The sequence below is a fragment of the Mauremys mutica genome, chromosome 6 (genome assembly GCF_020497125.1).
Source record: "Mauremys mutica isolate MM-2020 ecotype Southern chromosome 6, ASM2049712v1, whole genome shotgun sequence".
Taxonomy (NCBI): Eukaryota; Metazoa; Chordata; order Testudines; family Geoemydidae; genus Mauremys; species Mauremys mutica.
In genome coordinates, this window is record NC_059077.1 from 36,522,151 (window position 1) to 36,547,379 (window position 25,229).

At 41.0% G+C, this 25,229-nt stretch overlaps 1 protein-coding gene across 6 annotated transcripts in view; it reads right to left on the reverse strand.

Annotated features, from left to right (window-relative positions):
• The window catches only part of ELOVL7 (ELOVL fatty acid elongase 7), a 50,298-nt gene that overhangs the window by 11,631 nt on the left and 13,438 nt on the right, over nucleotides 1–25,229 (reverse strand). For 5 of the 6 annotated variants that reach the window (XM_045020572.1, XM_045020575.1, XM_045020574.1 and 2 more), the window contains 2 exons: nucleotides 11,901–11,997; nucleotides 7,610–7,800 (listed from right to left, as the gene is read on the reverse strand). In XM_045020572.1, coding sequence (XP_044876507.1) covers nucleotides 7,610–7,800; nucleotides 11,901–11,970 — 261 coding nt within the window. In that variant the 5' untranslated portion in view covers nucleotides 11,971–11,997. Of the gene's footprint in view, nucleotides 1–7,609; nucleotides 7,801–10,723; nucleotides 10,908–11,900; nucleotides 11,998–25,229 lie in introns of those variants that run through there. The other variant, XM_045020578.1, reaches the window with a different exon arrangement.

Here is a 25,229-nt window from a genome sequence, read left to right on the forward strand (position 1 = left end):
TTACTTTATCACTTGAGAAAATTCATTAAATTTCAGTTGACCTTAATAATCACATAATGATTAAAAAAAAGCCTGTGCATTCAGTCAGCTTGTCAGCCGTTATCTACCTCAATGTAGGATGGCAACACTATTAAACTGTAGCACTGTAGAGAGATTTGAATCTCATAACTTGACAATATGGATGAGAACGCCAACTATATCCACGTCAGTGCTCCTAAGCCTCAGTGCCACAGGAGAAGAAATAGCTGCTCCCCCGAACAGACATTAGATCAGTGTCTCTCTTCTCACTATGGGAAGCAGGTGATTGAAACAAAAACTATCCCCCCAAAAAAGTGAGTATTGGTATTGAATCCAGGCATTTCGATACATAAGATACTTTTAACGAGTCAAGTACTAACACAGAACCACATTTTTATTATTTAGAAGTTAAGTAACTCAGTTCTTCACAGATTTTCTACAAATGGAAATACAGTACATGCAGGACCAGGGAATTCAGCTAATTAAGTCTTTGTATTACAATTTAGCCTGTTTAGCATGTACTTGTGACTGGCCAACAGTGTAATAAAATAATATCACACCATGATGAGGAAATCCTAGTAACAAGAATTAGCATCCAAAAGTTACTATGTCCACATAGAATTTGAACTGCAATTTGTACATTTGTCAGATGTCCCCCATGCACTTAATGATTTTGGCCAATCACATGCTAGGTTGAACTGCACATAGTTTCTGAGATCTATTTGCAACAAGTTCATAATAGGGGACCCACAAAAAAAAAAAAAAAGGCAATCCAAAAATCCAAAAAAGTTTTTATCAAAGTAAATAATGTTCTGCCGTGGGTTTCCCCCCCTCCATTTACAACATCCAGCTGAACTTCAGTTTATATGCATACAACCTCTGTTTCAGCAACTGTTTTAGTGAGTTTGGTTGTCTGTAGCCAACAGAAGGGGCTTGAGGCTACAGAAAAATCAGCGCTGGACTTCTTTTATTTGGTACCACAAGTATCTCAAGTTCTTGTCAAAAATATTTATTTACTTTGTGAGACAAGTTAGACTATAACTGTCAGAAGATATGGGGAGCGGTCTTGAGATCACATGCAGATGTACAGTATCAGTGTAACGTGTCGCATCCAATACTCCTCCTATTACTACATTAAAACTCAGCTAAGAGCAGCACTGTAAATATTACACTTTATTCGTGTCTTCTCTCTTCCTAACCCCCTGAATCCCAGCCAATACTATAAAAACTCCACTTGTGTTGAATGAATATTCATTAATTAATCATAATTATCCATGCATGTATAATAGGAAAATACCAAGTTTTCCTGGTAGGTGAAGAGTTGTAGTTTCAATCAAACATGACTTGAATAAGACAAGTAAAAGATTACCCATTTAACAAACCAGACGCTGAAACCAACAGGATTTCAAACATTGTAAGTGAACATAATACCAAACACACCCACAAAATGGCTTATAGCCAGTGAGGAAAAGAATTAATTCAATCTGGTATACAGTATCTATGCATTCTTTTGTGACATTTTAAATAAAGGCTTAATGATAGGCAAATCAAATATCATGTTGGCGTCAAAAGTGAAAGAGGCAGTGTTTATTTTTTAAAATACGCCTAAAAACAGGACAACCCTAACAAGATCTGTGGAAGCATGCTTTTCAACCTTCTTTGCATTTATGGTATTTGGCACAACAATTATTAGCCAACATTATCAGTTTATTTTTGAAAGATAAACGTAAAGACTTCGGAGCACTGTTTTTAAAAGCAAAAGCTCAGTCTAACACATCATGAAGGTTATGGGAACTGGGTTAACTGACGTACAGCCAATTTGGCAGCAGTATCTGAAAAATTCCATAACCAGTATGCCAAAGATGAAAATAGCTACCACAATAGTATTCTTTCAGCTGGCCAGTTGTAGAAAACTATCAGGCAGCTGCTTGTAGTATTGCTGAGTAGCCACACTGGTTAACTGTCCCAGTTTAGTCTCTTTAAACTGGCATTTCTTTAAGTGTGAGAGAGTTAACTCTAATTGACTATTTGTAGGTGCACACCATGCACATGTAGAAATGTATTTTCTCGGTCATTAAACCCAGTGCATCTCACTTAATCACTGTCTAATAAAAATGTTCTTTTCTCCTAAAAAGCCTAGCTTTTTGCTGAGCCACAAGTCAAACACCCCAGAACTCTTCTAGGAAAGGTTTTATTGATTATTCTAAAAACCTTGTTTTATATGGATTGAGACCCTAGACTAAATTTTGTAAATAAAAGGATCATTTACAACATTAGGAAAGTGTGATTGTGCAATTTGAAAACCAAAAACTAATTGAAGAGGATCTTGCACTTAAACATTCCCTGTGCAGTGTGGAAAATCTCAATTTATTCTATCATGTGACAGCCACAAAAAGTAAGACTATAAACAAAGCATGCAACCTGCCAGTCTAGTTCTACCTTCTTCACCCAAAGAAGTTCAAAAACTAAAAATCTAAATACTTTCCAGGTTTTAAATCAAGGGTTCTCAAACTGGGGGGTTGGGACCCCTCAGGGGTCACAAGGTTATTACAGGGAGGGTCGTGAGATGTCAGCCTCCACTCCAAACCCTGCTTTGCCTCCAGCATTTATATTGGCATTAAATATATTTTAAAAAGGTGTTTTTAATTTATAAAGGGGTGGGGGTCACATTCAGTGGCTTGTTATGTAAAAGAGGTCACTGTTGTGTATTTGGTTGTCATGGTTTTTGGTTCCTATGGTAACTGAGTTAGATTATTATGGGATAGCTCAGCCAGCTTCAGCCGGTTGAGTGAGTTCTCTGAGTCTGTAAATAAAATGGTGGTTTTGTTAGCTGTCTGCTGTCTGGCCTCAAGTGATTTCTTCCTAAACCGGCTGCCCCCAAGGATATAACAAGTGGTGACGATGGATGGGATCCTGGTGCTGCTCCAGTAACAGAAGGAAGTAGAAGTCAAGGTACAAAACACAAATAAAAATACTGCTTGTTTGCACTGACTGTGAAAGTGAAACTAAAATCATGGCTACTCTGACCAGGCCACTGGAACCTTTTGATGAGAATATAGAGCAGTGGCATGTGTATACTGAGCGTTTTGAGCTTTTTGGTATTGCAAATGACATTACAGAAACAAAGAAGGTGCCAATATTCTTAAGTGTTGTAGGGGCTAAAACCTACTCCCTGCTACGCAGCTTACTACACCCTGTTAAGCCTGAGACTAAATCTTACAGTGACATTGTGGAAATCCTGGGGTCCCATTTCTCCCCAAAACCACTGGTAATTGCTGAAAGATATAGGTTCCACAAAAGAGACCAAAAGGAAGATGAAACAGTTGTACAATTTGTAGCCATTTTAAAAAAGCTAGCAGAACACTGTGAATTTAAAGAGATGTTAAATGATGCCCTGCGTGACAGGTTAGTGTGTGGCCTCTACAGTGAAGCTATACAGAAGCGCCTACTGACAGAGGCTCAGCTTACCTTACAGAAGGCTGTTGATATTGCTGTCTCCATGGAACTGGCTACAAGGGAGGCGCAATACATCGGTGCATCCCCTAGGGTGCAAAAAGTGTCACAAGAACTGACCCACAAAACGGTGCAGAGTCAAGAATGTTACCGCTGTGGTAAGCCGGGTCACCAGGCATCAGAATGCTGGTGTAAGGATCTGGTGTGTCGACACTGTGGCAAAAAGGGACACATTGAGTGTGCCTGTAAACAAAAGAAAAGGAGGCCTGTGGTCTGGCCAACAAAAAGAGGAACCTTGCATACCCTAAAGCAGACCCAGGATGATCAAGGTGACACCTCAGCGCAAGAGAAAGTGCCACTGCATGTTTTGTCTTTGGCAGTGGGCTCACATGAATACTGGGTAACCCCGTTATTGGATGGCAAACGTATACGCATGGAACTGGACACCGGTGCAGCCGTCTCACTGATCTCCGAGACTGTATAAAGAAAAGCTACAGCATCTTCCGCTTAAGGCAACAAAAACTGTTCTGAAGACGTATACGGGAGAAGCTGTGCCTATGCTGGGCACTATTGATGTTAAGGTGGAGCTCAATGGACAGGTGGCTAAATTGCCACTGTTTGTGGTGAGAGGTAACTACCCAGCCTTAATGGGTAGGTCTTGGCTTGGGAAGATTCAACTGAACTGGGCAGAAGTGCACCGGATGACTAAAGAAGAAACCAGTCTAACCCCTATACTAAGGAAACATGCTGCTGTTTTTGGAGATGATTTGGGAAGTATGAAGGGAATCACTGTGACATTGAACATTAAACCTGACAGTCCACCAAAATATCTGAAAGCCCGAACTGTGCCATATGCCATCAGGCCAAAAGTTGAAGCAGACCTGGAGCGCCTGGTCACCAATGGAGTCCTAATACCAGTTACCCATAGCTCATGGGCCACTCCTATCGTTCCAATAGCGAAAAAGATGGCTCTCTCCGGATTTGCGGTGATTTTAAAGTCACTGTCAACCCAATGTTGTGTGCAGAGCAATACCCACTTCCCCGCATCGATGACCTCTTCGCAGGCCTGGCTGGGGGACAAAAGTTCAGTAAGATTGATCTGAGTCAAGCATATTTACAGATGCACGTCGATGAAAAGTCCCAAGAGCTGTTGACTGTTGTGACTCATAAGGGGCTTTATCGATACTGCCGCCTACCCTTCGGAATAACATCTGCTCCCGCCCTGTTCCAGAGGGGCTATGGACCAGATCTTGTGTGGCTTGTCAGGAGTTCAGTGCTATCTGGATGATATCCTGGTCACTGGAAGAAATGAAGAGGATCACTTAAAGAATTTAGAGGCTACCCTACAAAGACTGGAAGAGTATGGTCTACGAGTTCGCAAAGACAAGTGTGAATTCTTCAAGCCCTCTGTTGAATATTTGGGACACATCATTGATTCTGCAGGTCTTCATAAGGCCCCTGCCAAAGTTAAAGCTATTGTGGAGGCTCCCCCACCTCGAAATGTAAGCCAGCTGCGCTCGTTTCTAGGACTACTGAACTACTATGGAAAGTTCATCTTACAGTTAGCCACACTGCTAAAACCACTTCATGAGCTCCTTGGGCAGAACAAGGCCTGGAAGTGGACTGAAGCCTGTGATGTTGCATTTAACAAAGCTAAGGATGCATTGCTAAATTCTGAAGTTCTAACGCACTTTGATCCATCCTTACCCCCTACAATTGGCCTGCGATGCCTCCCCTTATGGAGTGGGAGCAGTCGTGTCACACATTATGCCTTCGGGAGAAGAGAGACCTATTGCTTTTGCTTCACGCACTCTAAGCAAAGCAGAAACTAACTACGCCCAAATCGAACGTGAGGCATTAGGAATTGTTTTTGGAATTCGGAAGTTTCATCAGTACCTGTTTGGGCGAAAGTTTACTTTTCTCACAGACCATCGACCTCTGACGTCAATTTTTGGACCCTACCCAGGTATTCCCCCATTAGCTGCTAGTCGTATGCAACGTTGGGCATTGTTACTTTCAGCACACACATATGAAATCAAATATCGGAAATCCACTCTGCACGGCAATGCAGATGGCCTCTCAAGGTTGCCTTTGCCGGTCAAACATCAAGATAGTGCCCAAAAGGAAATCTTCTACTTTGAACAGATAGAGAATACACCTATCACTGCTACTCAGATAAAGAAGGCAACCCGCGTTGACCCAGTATTGTCCCAAGTTATGGACATGGTGATGCATGGAAAATCTCGACAAACCTCTCCGGTCTCATCTGACCTTGTTCCCTACATGTCCAGAAGGACGGAGTTATCGGTCCAATCTGGTTGTTTGTTGTGGGGGAGACATGTCATTATTCCACCACCACTGAGATCACAGCTGTTAGAACAGCTACATTCTGGTCACTGTGGAATAGTGCGCATGAAGGAAATTGCACGAAGCTATTTTTGGTGGCCTGGATTGGACAGTGCTATTGAAGAGAAGGCAAAGGCTTGTATGTCATGTCAGGGTGTGAGGAATGCACCCCAGTGGGCACCCCTACACCCATGGGACTGGCCTGAAAACCCGTGGCAACGTATTCACGTTGACTTTGCTGGCCCCCTTGAAGGAAGCATGTTCTTGGTGGCAATAGATGCCCATTCTAAATGGCCAGAAGTCTCTATAATGCAGTCCACTTCTGCAGAGAATACTATCCAAAAACTATGAGGACTCTAGTCGTTTTGGTCTGCCAGAACAACTTGTGAGCGACAAAGGACCGCAGTTTGTCTCTCAGGAGTTTCAAAATTTTATGAAGGCAAATGGGATACACCACATCACGTCAGCACCATATCATCCATCCACCAATGGATTAGCTGAAAGATTTGTGCAGACAATGAAAAACGCTTTGAAATCAGCAAGGGGACAACACTCCATTCAAAAGCGTCTGGATACCTTCTTACTTTCCTACTGAAACACATCTCATGCTACGACCCAGGCATCTCCGGCCTTTCTAATGATGGGACGACAGCTGCGCACTTGCTTTGATCTGCTGAAACCTTCTGAACCCAGACAAACTGTGCAACATCAGCAGCAATATCAAGTCATCAGCCGGGCACCCAGAGCAAAAGACCGAACCTTTAGCCTGGGACAGCCAGTTTTGGCTCAGAATTATACTTCCAGAGCTAAATGGGTCCCGGCCACAGTCATCACTCAAACAGGACCTGTTTCCTACACAGTCCGGACTGCAGAGAATCTTACCTGGCGGCGACATGTAGATCAGCTGTTGCCAGGTCATGCCAGTCCTCAGGACACATCTGCAATTGAGGGATCTGACTTCACCTCTTCCGGTGAGACACCGAATCACGAATCACCTATTCCTGACTGTCCTCCTCCATTACTGCCGGCGGCTGAGATGCCCCTTTGCCCAGCACGAGCTGATACCACCTCCTCACCCGTTCGTGCTGCGGACCCTGAGCCCATGGTACTTTCGGGTGCAACAACACCAGAAGTTCGCCGTAATCCACCTAGAGACAGAAGGCCTCCTCATCGGCTGGATCTTTAGCTAGGGCGAACCCATGGTTATGGGGCAAAATAATCCCCAGGGTTTAGCCGGGAATGGAGGCAGTCTACCCTCCTTCTCTAGTCTAGTGTGTGTTTTATTTAGGGGATGTTCTTATTAGGGGGGGAGGAATATGTTGTGTATTTGGTTGTCATGGTTTTTGGTTCCTATGGTAACTGAGTTAGATTATTAGGGGATAGCTCAGCCAGCTTCAGCCAGCTGAGTGAGTTCTCTGAGTCTGTAAATAAAATGGTGGTTTTGTTAGCTGTCTGCTGTCTGGCCTCAAGTGATTTCTTCCTAAACCAGCTGCCCCCAAGGATATAACAGTCACCAGTACAAAAGTTTGAGGACCACTGTTTTAAAGTGTTCTATTATGGTCTAATATAAAATATGCAGTCACCCTCTTGACTGTGTGTTTAACTTTCATTTACAGTCATTGTTAAATTTCTATACTTTGTCCTAAGAAAAATGCCAAATGATTTTTCTTGAGGAGGTTCTCTCTCATCTATTATGCTAATTGTCACAATTGCAGTATCCAAAAAATTACATAATAGTAGCTGAGCTAGCTGAAGAAAAAGGTTAAACAAGTAATTATAGAGAAATACTTACTTCATAAGTCATATACACTGAAAGGGCTACCACACCAAAATTGTAAAATGCCATTATCTGCCTGAGTTCAAAAGGTTTTCGGTTTTCCATGAGTTTTGGTCCCAAAGAAGTGACAAAATAAATATAGGCTCCAATGATAATAGTCTGTGGCACAGGTGAAGACATGAGTAGGAAACCTTCCACTCTTGGATCTAGAAGAGAAAAAAAAAATCCACAGGTTATAATGCTTTTTACATCTACATTAACTTAACATCAAGGATATTCTTTTGTTAAATTCTTGATTAAATTCTTTTCTTAAATTGTTTCTGCTTTCACTGCTCAGGTTTTAGAATCACTATTAGCTTCGGGTTTTTATAACTTGCTTTAACAAGATTTAGTAGCTCCAGGGTTGTTAGCCTCTTCATAAACCAACATTGGTCCTTGCCAGATTCTTTGGAATACCACTCAAGGTAAGTGATTAAAGCCACTGCTGCCCTTGACCACATAATCTCTGGAGACCAGAGGTCAGTTTCTTTCCATTCATCACCTGGCAGTGATTTATTCTCAATTTAAGTCTTCACGTTCAACTCAAATTAAAAAAAGGACATTTTATTGGCAATGTAGAGAAAAATGTTAATATTAACTCAACTACACTAATACTATAAATTGCACCACTAACCAGGCACAAAAGTCTTACAATTAAAGTTTACACATGTGCTCGCCTTTATGGCACACCACATCATCCTCAGGTACAACTGCCTGTTCTGTCCCACACACTAATAATGACTATCTGTAAAGGATATTGCTTAATTCCCCACTTCCAATCTCATATGCATTGTCAGGCAATTCTCTGTCCACACCTTGAAGAAAATTCTGGGCATGCTGGCTAAGCAAACCTTGCCTAGCAGACTCTCATGTAATTCTAAAGTTATTTGCCCAGATAGAGTCATCCTTCACATACTCCTCCCTCGCCAAGATAAAAACCAACAGAAATCTATTAACAGGTATACTTTGCAGATTTATTCATCCATAGATGGTAAGCAGAGTTCACATTCCCTCTCCCCCTTGGTCTATGGAGTTTGTTTCACTCAAGTTACCCCTTAAACTCAACTGGCACTGAGAGTTAGATCCGCTGCACATATGATATTTGTAGCGTTCCTTCTAAGACATTTTTGATGCCCACTATTGGTGCGACTGAGTCTTCCCAGCAAAGGTTTTGGTTAGTGGGAGACTGCAGGGCTTCCAATTAATCTGGCTATGGAGTGACTTTCAAGGTTGTTCGCTGGATGTCTTTGGTATGAAAACTCCAGTTATTGGATGTTGTCAATTGGAGCCCAAGTTTTGACAAAAACTTTGGAAGCAGAGTTTTCACGCTGAGAAAAGTGTGTGTCATATCATCATACTCCTCCAACATCCATTCAGACACATGTCCTAGATTGGATCTGATGCCCCCCACTTGCATCAATCTCCACCCCATGGAAAGTATGCATTGTCACAAGACAATGTAGTTCACAAGCAAAAAAAGGAAGAGGTCTTGCAAGCAACTGATCCAGGCTGCATATGAGTGAAATTAAACTCTTCTGGGAAAATGTGACCATTCTTAAAGAACTTCAAATTGGGAAAAGCCCCTATTTTTAAGAACTTTGTCCCTTCTTGTGTTTAATCATACTTGGTTTACTAGTTTGGAGAATGGCTTTAAACCTGGAAGTTTTAACCAGATGATTTGACCCACTACCTACCACTTGTAGAGCCATAACATAGTGCCTGTTAAATCTTGCAATTCCTGAAAGTTGTCCCCACCCCTCTCTCAGAAATATCTGGTTTTGTGCAGGGATTGGTGGGCCCAGAGTTGAGTCTGCATGGTAAATGGAGAATTCACATTAAAATTATCCATATGGAGAAAATGCTGTGAATCCCTCCCCAGGTAGCTTACAAGGATGTTACGTGCTGTGTCTAGAGTTGCTCCATACAAGCCCCGTTTCCCTCATTGACATCGGCTGGAGCTACATTCAAGCCTTTGACAGTGACATCATCTTTTTTAAATTCTGGGTCATCATGGGGATCTGGAAGGCTTGACTATTTCTTCTTCACTAGGAAGTGTAGTGACTTGGTTAGTTGTTTTGGACCCCTGCTTTTACCAATTACCTTTTGGGGCGGGTTGTTAGGTTTTTTAACAATACCAACGTGGCTTCTGAATTAGTATTCTGCTGCTTTTGTGGCTTGCTGTCATATTACTGGGGTGGAGTCACAAATCCAGACCTTCAACTTACTGTTGCAATGTTTTAAAAGAACTGCTCAATTCTCCAATTTATTTGCTCACATTTACAAAGCATTAGTCAAGTGCTCTAGGCACTATAAACACACACACACACACACACACACACGGCAAGTAATCAGAACTGTAAGAGGATCACCACACCCTCACAACAAGCCACTCCCTTTCACCCACTCCACCAGCTCCTTCCCAATAATCCCTCTGCCCCTGCCGGGGAGAACAAATGTCTTCATCACATCATGATGCAAGACACCATATCCAAGCTCTGGCAGGCTATGGGGTGAGCAACTCAAGTTCCAGTCAAGGATTCTTCAGCAAGAGTGCCCTGCCACCAGATCCATTCCATTTTAACCAAAGAGCGGTTATCTTGAGCACTTATCTGATCCTAGCTGCTATGATGCTGCACAAGGAGAGAAGTGGCTTTCAGGTAATCCGTCCAAAACCCAACTATGTAATGTGTTTATGGGTCAAAAATAGCACCTCAATTAAATGCAACTCCTCCTGGGATCAATTAACTCCTTAGTGTACCTCTATTCCAGTGATGGGCAGCAGAACAAAACCCTAACACAAGCAGCATACAACATTAGCACGGAGACCTTGTCTCTGTCATTTCCTTCTGGGACCCACACAACCACTTGTTAAAGAGCTCAAGTATTTTATTTGGTCTTGTTTCCTAAAAAAGCAGTTTTAAATTTCAATACACACAATCAGAACCTGACAAACCGTATACACTCTTAAAACCTTACTACTCAAAAGAGAATTAGAAGTCTCCACTAACCCACCCAAAATCCTGCATAAGGCTGCTATCTTAACACTGCAGAAGTCAGAGTGTTAGATGAGAAGCTTCCATGTTAGCTTACCAGGCTATTAGGTTCTCTTGGTGCGGTATTTGCATCTTCACTTCATGGTGTATTTTTAGGCTGAAGAACTCCTCACTATGACACCCCTGGCTCCAAATGAAGTTTCTCCCACTCCAGGTCTGTAGTCTTACAGCTGCTCTGCCTACATTGCCCTTATCAACTCCTTGTTCTCATCCTCATCATCTGCTTCTGGAGATTCATCCTCCTCCTCTGGTCCATCAGAGCTTTCCTCTGGGCTAGCATCTCCATTCACTTTTAACTTCCCCCCTGGCACCAGCTGTGCCCAATTCCCACTGATGATGGGGAAAAAGCTTTCAGCTATGGTATTAATCTGAACTCATTCGTCCCAGTCCCAGATGTACAGCATCTTTCAGCCATTCATATTTACAGTGAATTTCAGTTCAGATTTCACCATATTTGTCCAGTTCAAGGCAACATATGCTTTACAGCCATAGTATTTTCCATTGCCTGCATCTAATTCCATAGCTATGGAATTATGAAAAGCCAGGACATTCAACACATACAAGTTCAGAAGAGGAACTAAGCAGATAAACTAAGCAGATATACAGCACTATAAAACTTTCACAGTAAACCACAGAATGATTTATATACTTATTCCTGAACTTTGTTAGAGTATGAATACTCCCTTTCAAAACAGGAACTTGATGCAGTGAATCACTTACAGGAGTTTTCAACATACAACGAGAAATCAAAGTTTACATTTTCTTTCACTTGCTACTTTAGTACCAGGAAGAGCAAAATACATCACTTTGTAACAGAATACTTTTATTCAGTTAACTAAGAAAATGTAACTCCATTTATAATTAAATAAAATTAAAGTTTTAGACTGTCCCAGTACAATTTCAAAATGTAAAGTACAATTCTGCTGATAGTAGAGATCTTTTTAGGAGAGCCATTCTGTACACACAGTTTCTGAAGTTTTAAATCCTTAGCAAATCAACTTTTGTAATTGCAAAAAAGTTACACCTCTAAAGTCTGCATGACATTATACTACTTTTCTTTACAGTTAGGCATGTGAACATTTAGCTTGACAACTTAGGTGCCATTAGAGGAAGACAATGCTATTTTAAGTTAGCAATACAAAATTATGCTTAACACAGCTCCACATCTGTTGAAAAGCCTTAAAGTTAGTGGACATTAAGATTTATTGACTCACCGGCATGTTTAATCCATCCATCATAAAGCAGTGCAGCTTTTGATGTCAAATTGCTAAAGGCCATTTTCATTGGGATAAGTGGATATTATGACTTCTCCTGCAAAAACAAACAAACAAACTTTTTTTAATCTATGCTGGCAAAGATCAAGTATTCTTGGTGGAAGATTTTCAAAGGCAGCCCTGAAAAGAATGTAAGAGGGAAAGTCAGCAGTACACTGAATATTAATTAGACTAGTAAGCATTACTTAGCTAACTGCATTATACTCTGCTTGATGCAACTTGTAACCTATTCAGCTAATACAACCATATTATTTGTTAATCTCCGCATACCGAAGTGTTACAATGCCACAAGGCTCTACAGCTGAAGAATCCATGTGGTGGTTAATCATTACAGGTAAGAGAATAATGAGGAGCAGGTGATCTTACTCACACTTATCACAGTCTTCATTTTAAAATCTAACACAATGATGCTATGAGAGCAGAGTTGCAAAATTACTCCCATACATTTGCCAGCTGGAAAATGAAGATGTAAGAGATGGCAGGAGAGGAGCTGGTACCTCCCCACACTTCATTTAGATGTGCATTTATAACTAGTATGTAAATTACAGTCTGCCAATGCAGATTTAATCACTGTTTTAACTGCAAGATTCTGTCCTGGGATTAGCACCATTAAAACTAAGTTTTTTTGCAATTACAAAAGTTGATTTGCTAAGGATTTAAAACTTCAGAAACTGTGTGTACAGAATGGCTCTCCTAAAAAGATCTCTACTATCAGCAGAATTGCATTAAAACTAAGTCAGAATGAGGCAGGAGAATCATTCACACACAAACTATATTAATTTAAAATGTTAGACTATAGATAGATTTCTATACATCTGGAGAAAGGCAGTGTGCAAATACGCATCCAAACCAGGGTACATAAAAATCAATTTTTTTTTTCTGGGCGGGGAGGAAAAGGAATCTGATTTTATTTAAAATTGGAGTTTTTTTATTCTGTTAGTTAAATTATAAAAAGTATTTCCTTTAAAAAAAAAACCTGTTTAAAAAGAAAATCTGAATTTACTACAAAATATGCTAAGACCTAAATTTATAAGCAGCTCTTAAAACATTTAAATAAAAAATAAATATTCTGAATTCATAAGCCTCTAACAAAAGACTGAATTAAAGGCTGCTTTTCTATATAAAGAAATAATAAGGGAAAAAACATCTAACTTCAGAGGTCAAATTTTCTTAAGTATAGTACTATAGATCATACACTGTATTAAGAGCTTGATCCTGTAGGGGATCTAGGGGCTGTGTACTGGGTGCAACAGTCTGGCAAACTCATCACAGTTGTTGGAACCAGGCCTCTGCTTCCAGAAGACACCATCAGCTATCTCATCAGGATTATCCATAGAGCCCACCTGGGTAGGATGACCACGTTTTCAAAATGAAAGAACAGGACACATGCAGGAGCCTTGCCCGCATCTGTGATCCCACTCCTGCTTCTCCTCCTTCCCCCTCTTGGACATTATTCAGTCATTACAACCAGATTACACTCCACCCAGTGAAGTAGACATTGCTGGAAGGTTGCTGGATACAGTGTCTGATAAGGAAATTGAACAGTGTACAAAAAACCCCAATGATAGGAAATTTATTAATAGGAGTCTTGATGGGTAGAGCAATGTACACAACGATCCAATAATAAGTGCTTGTGTAACAGCAGAAGATGGGGTTGTCTATCTTACAGAAACAATTGATACATCTCCACCCTGACATAACGCTGTCCTCGGGAACCAAAATAAAAAAATCTTACCACGTTATAGGTGAAACTGTGTTATATTGAACTTGCTTTGATCCACCAAAGTGTGCAGCGCCCCCCCCCCAGCACTGCTTTACCACGTTATATCTAAATTCGTGTTATATCAGGTCGCGTTATATCAGGGTAGAGGTGTATATCTGGAGATGCCCATACAGAATACTTAAAAGCAGCTGCAGTAAAAGCTGTAACAAACTAAACAAAAATTCAAGTGTCAAGTGTGTAGCTTTGTCACAGACAAAGCTGCAAATGTAGCAAAGATGAGAAGAAATCTAGAATAAGGTAACAAAGGGAAACCTGAAACTTACAACATATGGGCACAGTGCTCATTTGATGCATATTTTAGACAAAGACCTCTTCAGTACAACTCCATGAATAAAGAAAAATACTGAAATTGCTAAATACTTCTGGTAACAACCACTTTGCTTCACTGTATAGAACAGGAAGATGCAAACTAATTCTCTTCCAAAGACGTATGATGGAATTCAGTGGCTGACCGTTTTGAGCTATTTATTAAGAACTGGCCTATTCTGATAAGCTGTGAAAAAAATCATGACAAAACAGATGAAATTATCACAGCCAAAGTAGTCAAACACTGGAGTAAAGAGAAATGTAGAAGAGGACAATGAATATACTGAAACTTATTTCCATAGCCTTGGACAAACTGCAGAAAGATTACTGCTGTTGCTGCTGAAATTTCAAAAGAATTGCCAGACCATTCAAGAGTTACCCAACAACAACATTAAATTGCAGGCAGTTAAGCAGCAGATGGATCAAGCACATACTCCACCTCTTTTTCTCAATATTCTCAACCCAAAGTACCGGGATAGATGCCTCATTGTTACAGAAGATGCTGCTATGACATGGCAATCTAATAATCATCCATCAATCATAATACATTTCAGGACTGGAGGTGAACCATTCAAGCAGTACATGTTTGCTGATGTTGTTTTAAAGAAAGTCACACCCCTGAACTGATGGAAATCACTAGCTAAGCACCTGGAACCAGAGTTTGTTAGATGGCTAAACCAGCTTTTGACAGAAGTAACCTCTTCTGAAGGCACAGAAACATGATTTTCTTCTTTAGGACTAATTCATTCAAAGTTGAGAAATTGACTGGAAGTGGAAAAAGCAGCAAAACTTACATTTAAGCAATTATGTAATAGTTATAGTACACATGCCCACTTAGCAAAAAGATATACCAAATCTTGTATAAAGGCTCTATTTCGTTGTAAATCAACATGTTTTAATGGTTATATCAACCAATGAGAATGCACCTTGCTTTCAGAAAATAATTGAAATACAAAGAGAAAAGTTTATTAAAATTCTCTAGACTATGCTGAGTGCCACTTCTGAAAGTGATTTCTCTGCCATCACTCTGACCCTGTCTCAAATCACTCTTTACTGGTTTCCTCTCATACCTCTGCCCCCTCCTTCAATGTCCTACAAAATGTCACTTCCGTCTACATCTCTGCTTTAATTTTCCTCCCAGTTCCTCATAACCAATATTGATTTTTGAGCACCTGGAAGCATGCTAGGTTCTTCATCACAGGAAGCAGAACTGACACATCCCTTCCCCCAGAGACCTTACAACATACCTTCCTCTCAACTCTTCTCATACTGCTGGCTTACTCTTCTTTGCACTTCCAGCTTTGTATCTTCTATCACATTGCTTCCTATGCATAAAACTACCTCAAATTTCTTGTTTCGCAAGAATTCTCCCTTTGCAAATTTCTCCTCAAAAGCCCAGAAATACCCCCTCTGCCTTCTCCTCCTCCCCAAATCTCTCCATAATCTACCCTTTCCAGAATCACTGACCAATATCACGTCTTATCTTTTTCTTGTCCATGTTCTTTAGTGTCATCTTTGGTGCAGTGATTATTTTAATCTATCTTTTTAAAGTGCCATGTTTATTTACAGTTACATAAGTAACATTTAATAAAAATGTCTAAAAATAAGTGTAATGATATTTAATTGTGTAAATGCCTTATTTATTCATAGCAGCCATTTGAGAGAGTACATCTATGCAGTAGAAGCTGCGCATGGGCTAGCCTACCCAAGCTAGCTTGAATCCAGGTAGCACAGGTAATGATAGCAGCAAAGACAGCACAGCATGGACTCCAGAGTGGGCTAGACAGTTGAATATGCACCCAGAATCCATGCCAGGCTTGTATGACCTGCACTGAAGCTATTGTACTCTGTGCTAGATTCAAGCTAGCTCGAACAGGCTAGCTGTACACAGCTTTCACTGTGCGGACATGCTCTAAGACATTATACATTAGATATTTCTTGCACCTTAAAGATCCTGCAAGCTTATTCTTTGGATGCATCTGTAACATGAATGCAGACCCAACAAGACTGTTGTTACTGGCAACAGAGATTATCAGTCTAATATTGGAGATCACTTTAAAGAAGACACGGTGAAGATATTTTTCCTTCTCATTTCTAGACAAACCAACAAAAATAGTCATCAGGGTAAAAGTTCTGCATATTGCTGTAAACCACGTACTGTACTGAGCCACTGATCATAATTATATAGTTAGACTGACTCCCAACTGCTCACCCCAAAAAAGCAAAACAAAAAAGACACACAGAGAGACTACAAAGCAGAGGATTGTCTCACAAATCCCTAGGAAAGGCTGTTCATCATACTGCTGAGTTCACAAAAGTAACATTCTATTGTAGCGCTGAACTGAACTCTGATGTCAATTTAGTCTCCCAGGCAAATAACTTGTATATGGAGAACTGCAGAGATAGTTCAGAGCGTGTAAATCTTTTAAACTCAAGACTCATCTCACCGAACACCACTAAATGTCACAGTTTTGCTTTTGTCTGCATGTGTAGATCAGTCAATTATTAGGTAAATTCTACCGCCACCATTGATCTCTACTAGGCTCTTAATATTTATATGACATCTACAGTGCACTGTGACTCTAAGCATATTGCTCCACTTATGTAAATATGGTTTGCTTATGTGGACAGAACAGTACAAAACCCTAACCAAAAAACAAATGTGATATACACCAGGGGATAGAACCAAGTGAAGATTCCCCTTACTACATTACAGGTCAAGCATAAGCATCTGCTGCCCTCAGCAAACTACTATATGTACATCCTCCACAATTGTAGCTGCTCTCACCAAGCCCCAACTGCTGCATTCATTCACAATTGTAATACATGCACATACATCTATACACACAATCAGGTTTGAGTTCATCTTACCTAGAATTCTATCATGTCCAACACATTCACAAAGTGCATATATTTTCAGATCAGTATGCTCTGTTCTCAATCTTTTAAGAAGTACGATGTTTTACAAAGCATTCTATACTATTATAAAGGTGACCATTATGAGAAGGATAGGGACATGAAAGTGGTAAGGGGTAAAAGCCATCTTCTTCCTACTCCTCACAAAGGAGGAAGAACAATGGTTTCTTCCTCTTTGGCACTGGCTACCCAGGCAAGGGAACAGAATTTTCCTACCAGAGACACATTACAAAATGTGAACATCCCTGCTGTCTTGTCTGTAGTTTTGCTGGGTACAGCAACACCCAACACAAACCCTATCTCTTCTGAACAGGGCCGCCCAGAGGGGGGGGCAAGTGGGGCAATTTGCCCCAGGCCCCGGGCTCCGCAGGGGCCCCCACGAGCATGACGGAGGCTCCCTCCCCGGCCCCATCTCCCAGAGCCTCAGCCCATCCAGCAGCGTCCCAGACAGCTGCAGTGTGGCTCTGGCAGGGCCCCTGAGCCTGGCCCCACTCAGAGCCGCGTGGTGAGGGGGCGGGGCTGTGAGCTCCAGGCTGAGTGGAGGGAGCTGAGCTTAGCGTGGAACTCCCAGCCCCGCCCCCTGACCACGCGGCTCTGAGCGGGACAGAGCTCAGGCCCCGCCGGAGACACACTGCAGCTGTTAAGCAAAGCTCCTGGATGCGCTGAGGCTCCGGGTGAGAGGGGAGCCTGGGGTAAGGGGCCAGGGCTGGGGGGGGGTTGGCTAAGGGGCAGGGAGTCCTGGGGACAGGGAGGGGGCAGAGGTTGGGGGGGGCGGTCAGGGGACAGGGAACGGGAGGGTTGGATTGTGGGCGTTCCAGGGGTCTGTCAGGACTCAGCGGGGGGGGAGTGAATAGGGGTCGGGGCAGTCAGGGGACAGGGAGCAGGGGTTGGGTCCTGGGGTGGTAGTGGAGGGTCTCTAGAGGACGGTGAGGGGGCAAGGAGCAGGATGGGTCAGGGATTCTGAGGGGGCAGGCAGTTGGGGGCAGAAAGTGGGTGGGGTTCGGATGGGGGCAGGGCCAGGCTGTTTGGGAGGCACAGCCTTCCCTACCCTAAAGCTCATTCAGCAGTTTGAGGCTTGCAGAAGAGCCAAGCTGTTAGCTTTTCCATTAGGGCTACCATCCCTTTCACTTCTCAAAATGCCAAATTATAGTCTATATTTTATTTCAGTGCCATAGGGAGATTCATGTCAGGGGAGGGTAGCTTCATTTAAAATTAGCCACTGGGGGAGGGATCACATGATAAGAGCAATATCCTACACCACCTACCCCCTTCCCAACCCTACCAAGGGAGACCCCCCCCTACATTTCCTGAGGCTCCAGAGAGGTTAATTCAGTGGTTCTCAAACTTTTGTACTGGTGACCCCTTTCACATAGCAAACCTGTGAGTGTGACCCCCCCCCATATAAATTGAAAACACTTTTTTATATATTTAACACTATTATAAATGCTGGAGGCAAAGCAGGGATTGAGGTGGAGGCTGACAGCTCGCAGCCCCCAGTAATAACCTCATGACCCCCTGAGGGGTAATGTAATTTTAACACCCTATGTCCATTCACATGCATGTGCTATTTTGAGCATTTCAGTTTTCACAACATAGGCTCATCCCAGATTTGGAACAAGCTCAAATGCGCAGTTTGTGGAGTATGTACATAAGCTATACTAAAGACAAACCCACAGTAACCGTCTCCAGTTTGTGAGGGACCCCATGGAGCCAGTCTCTAGGAAACAGATAAATGCATGGAGGTTAAGTCCATCAATGTCTATTAGCCAGGATGGGTAAGGAATGGTGTCCCTAGCTTCTGTTTGTCAGAGGGTGGAGATGGACGGCAGGAGAGAGATCACTTGATCATTACCTGTTAGGTTTACTCCCTCTGGGGCACTTGGCATTGGCCATTGTCGGTAGACAGGATACTGGGCTGGATGGACCTTTGGTTTGACCCAGTATGGCTGTTCTTATATTCTAACCTAAATGAACCCAAAGTTATGGAGACAGATATGAGTCAAGGAAGCCAGCAGAGTATCAGAAACCTGGAAAAATCTCTGACTGGATGGGCTCAGGCGTTTGGTCACAAGCTGAGGTGGGTTCAAAAAGTTTTGGATTTTTTTTTAAGCAGAATTTTTTTTATTGTTTCTTTAAACAATCAAACACAGCAAGCAGCAGATATTTGGCCACACACTTCTGAAACCCCAAACCATATTCAGGTTATGGCAGACTAATTTCAGCTTTTCAATTAAAAAAAGCACAACAAATTTTAAAGGAAAGCAAACATTGTCCGTGATTTTTTTCTGCTTTTTAAAAACCCATAGTTTTCAATCCAGAAACAGTTTTGACGGCACATATTTGTCCAATCGTTTTAATGAGCTTTAGTGCCTTTTAGCACTAGCTGATGCTGAGAACCAGTGACACCTTGTAAAGAAGTTCTCAAAACTGGATTTGTGCCGAGATGCAGAAGGTTTATTTTTCCCAGGGCCGTCCATGGGGGGGGGGAAGCAAGTGGGGCAATTTGCACCGGGCCCCACAGGGGCCCCCCCATGAGAATATAGTATTGTAATTTTTTTTTTTATGGAAGGGGCCCCCAAAATTGCTTTGCCCCAGGCCCCCTGAATCCTCTGGGCGGCCCTGCTTCTGAAGCACTGAGCCCACTACAAAATTCTTAAAGACTCTAGTAAAAAACACAAATTTGTGTGTGTTCTTGTTTTTTCTCTCTCGGGGGGGTAGGGAGGGAAGAGAGAAGAATTGCAAATACTTTTATACTATTTACATTAATTAAAATTATTAAAAAGCTTAAGTGACTACTCATCCATTTCCATTTTATATGAGCACTATATTAATAGGCAAGTGAAGGATACCTGCGTTAGTAATATGGCAGATAACTATTTGTGCTTCTATTAAACCAAATGCTATCTTTTTTGGTACCCAATGAACATGGTTTAAACAAACATAAAAATATGTTACTCAAAATCACAGTACATTTAAATTTAGCAATGCCTTAAAGAAAGAAAGGAAAAAAAAGTCACTCATGCATACTGAATTCTTAGCATATCCATAGGCTATCTGACACAATGGAAATAGAAACTTTATTGCAACACAGATTCACTGACAGTCATTAATTCGTATAACATTTTAGTAAATTAACAAAGATTTCAATTACTTTAAATGGGAACTTAAGAAGCCATAGCACTTGGGAAACAGCTGCCGCTGCCAAAGTGGTTGCCATTTATACAGTATTATTTTTGCACTAATACAAACACCTCTCATTCCAACAATTGCATTGTAAGCGCACACATCATTTATATTCATCTTGTCAACACTGTTTTAGTTATGTGTTGGGAGCTAGTGAAATAGCGTGTCTAGATTCAAATGGTCTTTTATATGCCTGCTAAACACTGCAGCTAAGAGCAAGGGTTTGGTTTTTTTAACCTGGAAACATCAACCTCAGAGTGCTTTTAATATATACCCTCTCACCTATACAACGAACGTGCAGTGGATGAAAACATCTTTCCCACCCTCTTCAGTCCATTCCAATGGCAAAGTGTCTCTTTCCTGGCCCTGGCCCTCCCGCAATGCTGGATTGAACTCTGTCCTTCCCTCTGTTCCATAATTTAAAAACACTTGGGTAGAACTCAACGCTGCTGGGATCCCTGGGGGAGAGACTGAACCAGGGCTCCTCTCATTCAAAGTCCACTTTGTTTCTAGCCTAGCAAACAGGCAGGGATGTGACTCCAGAGCAGCTGCTTAGCTATTTGGAAGGCAGCAGCCTGACAATTCAACTACTCTCCAGAAGGGAAGGAGAGGCCAGTTGGAGAGCAGCCAGCTGCCCAGAGGGTGGGCTCAGCTCCAGAGCAGAAGAAAGGAAGAAACTGTTCAGCAGCAGGTGGGTGAGCTGCTAAATGGTTGAGCAACTAGGGTTGACCCAGATGTCGAGAAATGGTAATTGGCTGAGTTTAAGATGTCATATCACATGAAAAATTGTAATTAACAAAATATAACATTGGGACTGAAACAGAGAGTTACATTTTCCTTAACGAGTCAAACAAGGTCAGCAAACCACCTTGCAGGTTAAAGGGCTAAAACAACTCAATTTTATCAGATCGTAACTACCTACCCAGATTCAAGGGATTCTCTGTAGTATTACAAGGTCAAGGGAAAGGAAATCATTGTCTGCCTAGGCTACTAGTGATCACTTATTGTTGGAGGAGTTGAAACACAGTGAATTTCATATAATGATAGCAATGAAACCAAGACTGTGAATTAAAATTACATGGCAGAAATGAGTTTGAATGGAAATTGGATTGCAATGCGGATTCAACATCAAGACGAACTATGAATAGGTCAGGGAGAGAGAGAACGAACACATCTGGCAGCAGTGCAAGAGGTTTAGAGCTCAAAAACATCCAAATATTCTTTTGCTTAAATTTAGAAAGGCTTTTAGGTAGACCTTAGATTTCATAATGCGTAGCTTTAATTTCTCTCTAGATTTTTTAAATAAGGTAATGGTTATTTTAAAGGTGACTTTGGAGCTAGGCAGTCACTAGAGATAACCAATGAGAGTAATGGTAAAAAACAAGAGGTAAATCAACTTCTGACCTTTAGTAAGGAACAGAAGTTTGGGCAAGAAGTACCTGGCCTGCATCTCCTGGTCAAAAGGCACAGGCCAGTATAATACCCATTCCCAAAAGGTGATGCTAGGACAAGAGGTGAGATAATTTGGGTGCACAGGAAAAGCCTAGCAATCATCAGGAATAATAGGAATGGGTAATCTGAAGGTCAGATCAAGTAGCATGAGATTGGAGCAAAATCTTTCAGTGTTATAGACTTCAAAGCAAAGCTGAAGAAGTTTTACCCAGCAGTAAACTTAAAATTGCTGGAACAGGTGGGAGATATTACAAAGAGATGCTACAGTATGAGGTAGAAAAAATACATTAACACTATATTCAAAAGACTAAATCTTCACAGAAAAATCAGTTTGCACGTATGTATCACTTCTAAGCTGCCAATGGACGACTTGCTAACTGTTGAATGAAAATAAGAAAAAAACCACCTCAGATTACTGCCTCTTCCGTTTTTTAACTAGTCTGTGTCCAATTTCAGAGTGGTAGCCGTGTTAGTCTGTATCAGCAAAAAGAATGAGGAGTCCTTATGGCACCTTAGAGACTAACAAATTTATTTGGGCATAAGCTTTCGTGGCCTAAAACCCAGTGTAATTGTGATATTTTAGCAGTACAGCCAAAGCTATCAGCAGATATTTTCAGAGCTCTGTAAAGCTGGCTAGCTGGAGGCAAGGGAGCAACTCCTACACAATGATTTTCTCTAAAGCTTCTTATGTAGGAATTGCACTCCCTGCCTGATACTACAAAAATTGCTAGCATGACACCACCTTTTTATTATTGAGCCTTATGTGGCACTAATTTGCCTGTCTTTTCTATTTTAAAAGGTATTCAAGGTAACCAGCTCTCTATCCCATGCAGGGGTTGACCTCAACTTTAGTTTTACTACAAGTAAAGTGCCTAGTCTTTACCTCAGGATAGCTCAGACCCACTAGTTACCCCAAGGTAATAAAACTTTTTTATTTTAAAGCAGTGAAGATGAGGCTTGTGTAACATTAGTGCTCTGTGTTGCTATCACAGGCAGCAGAATACATGTGCACAATAGCCCTATGACAGCAGCCTGCATATACAGCATGAAGGGTACTGAGATAGTAGTCAGTGCATAATTACTGTAATATAAGTCACACTTAAATTATCTTATGAGTTATCTTTTACAACTTATGCCATAGATATAAACCTTATATCTTGATCTCAAAATGTAAGTTTATTTTTAATAAGGCTATTTAATTAATTGATAACTGGATCTATTCTACACCTTAAAAGGTGCTAATTACATCAGAATTTACTAATGAATTTTAGGAATAAGAGAAATGTCTGTATAGTGCTTTAGAAGAAAGGATAAAATAATTACTTTTTAAAAATTAAAGCATTGGGAGTTTTATTTAAAATTGATTTTTCTGTATATGTTGCTAGTTCTTCACTTTCACCCCATTTTCAGTTCAAAATTACTGAAGTCTATGTCTTGTACTTGTTTACTACTTGTTAGCAGAACTGCAATTTTTTTACACAGAGATTTGAAAATTCAATATATCAAAGGTGGTATTGGTTGCAAATATAGCACGAGCTATTTGCTTATCAGATTTGTGTGTATTTATGTTCTTCTAATAAGAATATTAATAAGGCTCTCGGTTTGCTTTGTTAAGCATAGATTAGTATCTTAAGTGTGAAACACCTTTACAAAAAAAAATTAAAAAATCATCTCTGTGAATAATATGATCACAGTTGTTCAAACCAGTAAGTAAAATGTACATACATGACCTGAACAAGCTACAAATGGCAAAGCAAACCTTAGTTAGGAGGTCATCTTCTGATGGAAGTTCCCATCTAAGTGCAATTATTATAGTTCAATTAGCACGATGAAACTTAGCAAAGATTACTGTAATTAGAATCATTGGCATGCATAGATTGCTCCCTTTTTAAAAAGCATTAGCTAAGAATTTCTGACATTCTTTATTTAAATAACCCACGTGAAAAATATTTGTCATTCTTTATCCTCCTTTATTCCCCCTACATAACATTTAGTGGAAAAGGGCTACTAAAAATATATCTTTTTTTAAATAAATTAAAAATACCCCACCAAGGGAATTTAAACACAAATATTTGCATCCCCATGATAAATGTTTGGGCTTTTTTACAATCCAATTGTTGGGGGGGTGGGAATTCCTCTGCTCTGTTGAGTGAAAGATCAGCAAAACAAGCAGCAAAACTTACTATTCAAAGCAGACACACACTTTTATCATCTCTTTCAATGTCAAATATTTGTATTACCATAGTGTTTAAAGGCCCTAACAAGGATCAGTGCCTCAATGTGTTCAATGCCATACAAAATGAAAGATGCTTTCTCTGTTCTTGAGAATTTAGAATCCGATGCCCTGATCCTGCAGACCCACATGGGCCCAGATAGAGCCCAACAGAATTCAATGGCTTTTGCAAAACCACAAGGGTCTACCCACGTTGATTACAAGATCAGGGCCTAAGGGCAGCAATAATACTTAAGTGTTATGACACAGGTGCAAATTCTGATGTTGACAGTGTCACTTCAACGAAAGAGCATAGTCATATGCAAAGGACAAAGGTCAAAAGGCAATTAAATCTAGACACTTCAAACATTCTCAACATTACGCAAAAAATATTAACTTCACCTTTCTGTCTTACAAGGTCAAGTAGTAACACTATTTTTAACAGCAGCAAAGAGTCCTGTGGCATCTTATAGACTAACAGACGTATTGGAGCATGAGCTTTTGTGGGTGAATACCCACTTCGTCGGATGCATGTTCTATTTTTAACTGCATTATCACCTCGTCACAGAGCACACAAATGCAGATTATCTGCAATATGTAGACTAGCCATATGTATTATTTGTACTATGTAACTGGTTCTAAATTTCAATTGGGTGCTGGCTGTAACTGCTGGTTTTATTGAGAAGAGTTCAGTTTTCCCTCTGATCGTCTTTTTTCTAATTCTGGAATATTTCAACTCTTGGCCAAGTTGGCTAGTGTCTCTTCAGTTACATTTTTTAGTTCTGGTTAACTTAGTTAAGTGTAGAAAAAGTAAAGCTAAGAGAGGAAAGACAACAACAAATTTTATCTCAGAGTGCTTCCATGGCCTCCCCCCACTAGTGTAGCCAAGCACTCAGGAGAACTGAAGAACTCCAGGCTTACTTCTAAATTAAATGATTTGCAATTAAGAGTCATAACTAGAGCAGGTCAGGACTTTTCCCAGAACAGTTTTTCATCTGAAAATGCCAATTCATCAAAACCAGAGTGTTTCAGTGTGGTTCCAACAAACTCTAAATGAAATACAGACAGTGCTTTGACAGAAACCTGCATGGTTTCCCACCAGCTTACCTGCTGGGCCACTGGAGACCCCAGGACTTCCAGCTCCCTGCCACAGAGCCACTGTAATCAACATGGCAGCTAAACACTGCACTGGTGTGAGAACTTGTGGAAAGAAACTAGACGACTGCCTAATGTCATCCCAAAATGGGCAGCAGAGCTGTGATTCTGAGACTAGAGGTCCTGAATATGATTGATTTGTCCAAACAACTAGCCAGTGAAGTAAACATCAGAGACTGACCTTTTCTATTCTCCATCTCTTCCTCCTGTATGAGTTTATCGCACCTGACCCCACCCCCCCTTATCCAAGAAGCACATTTGG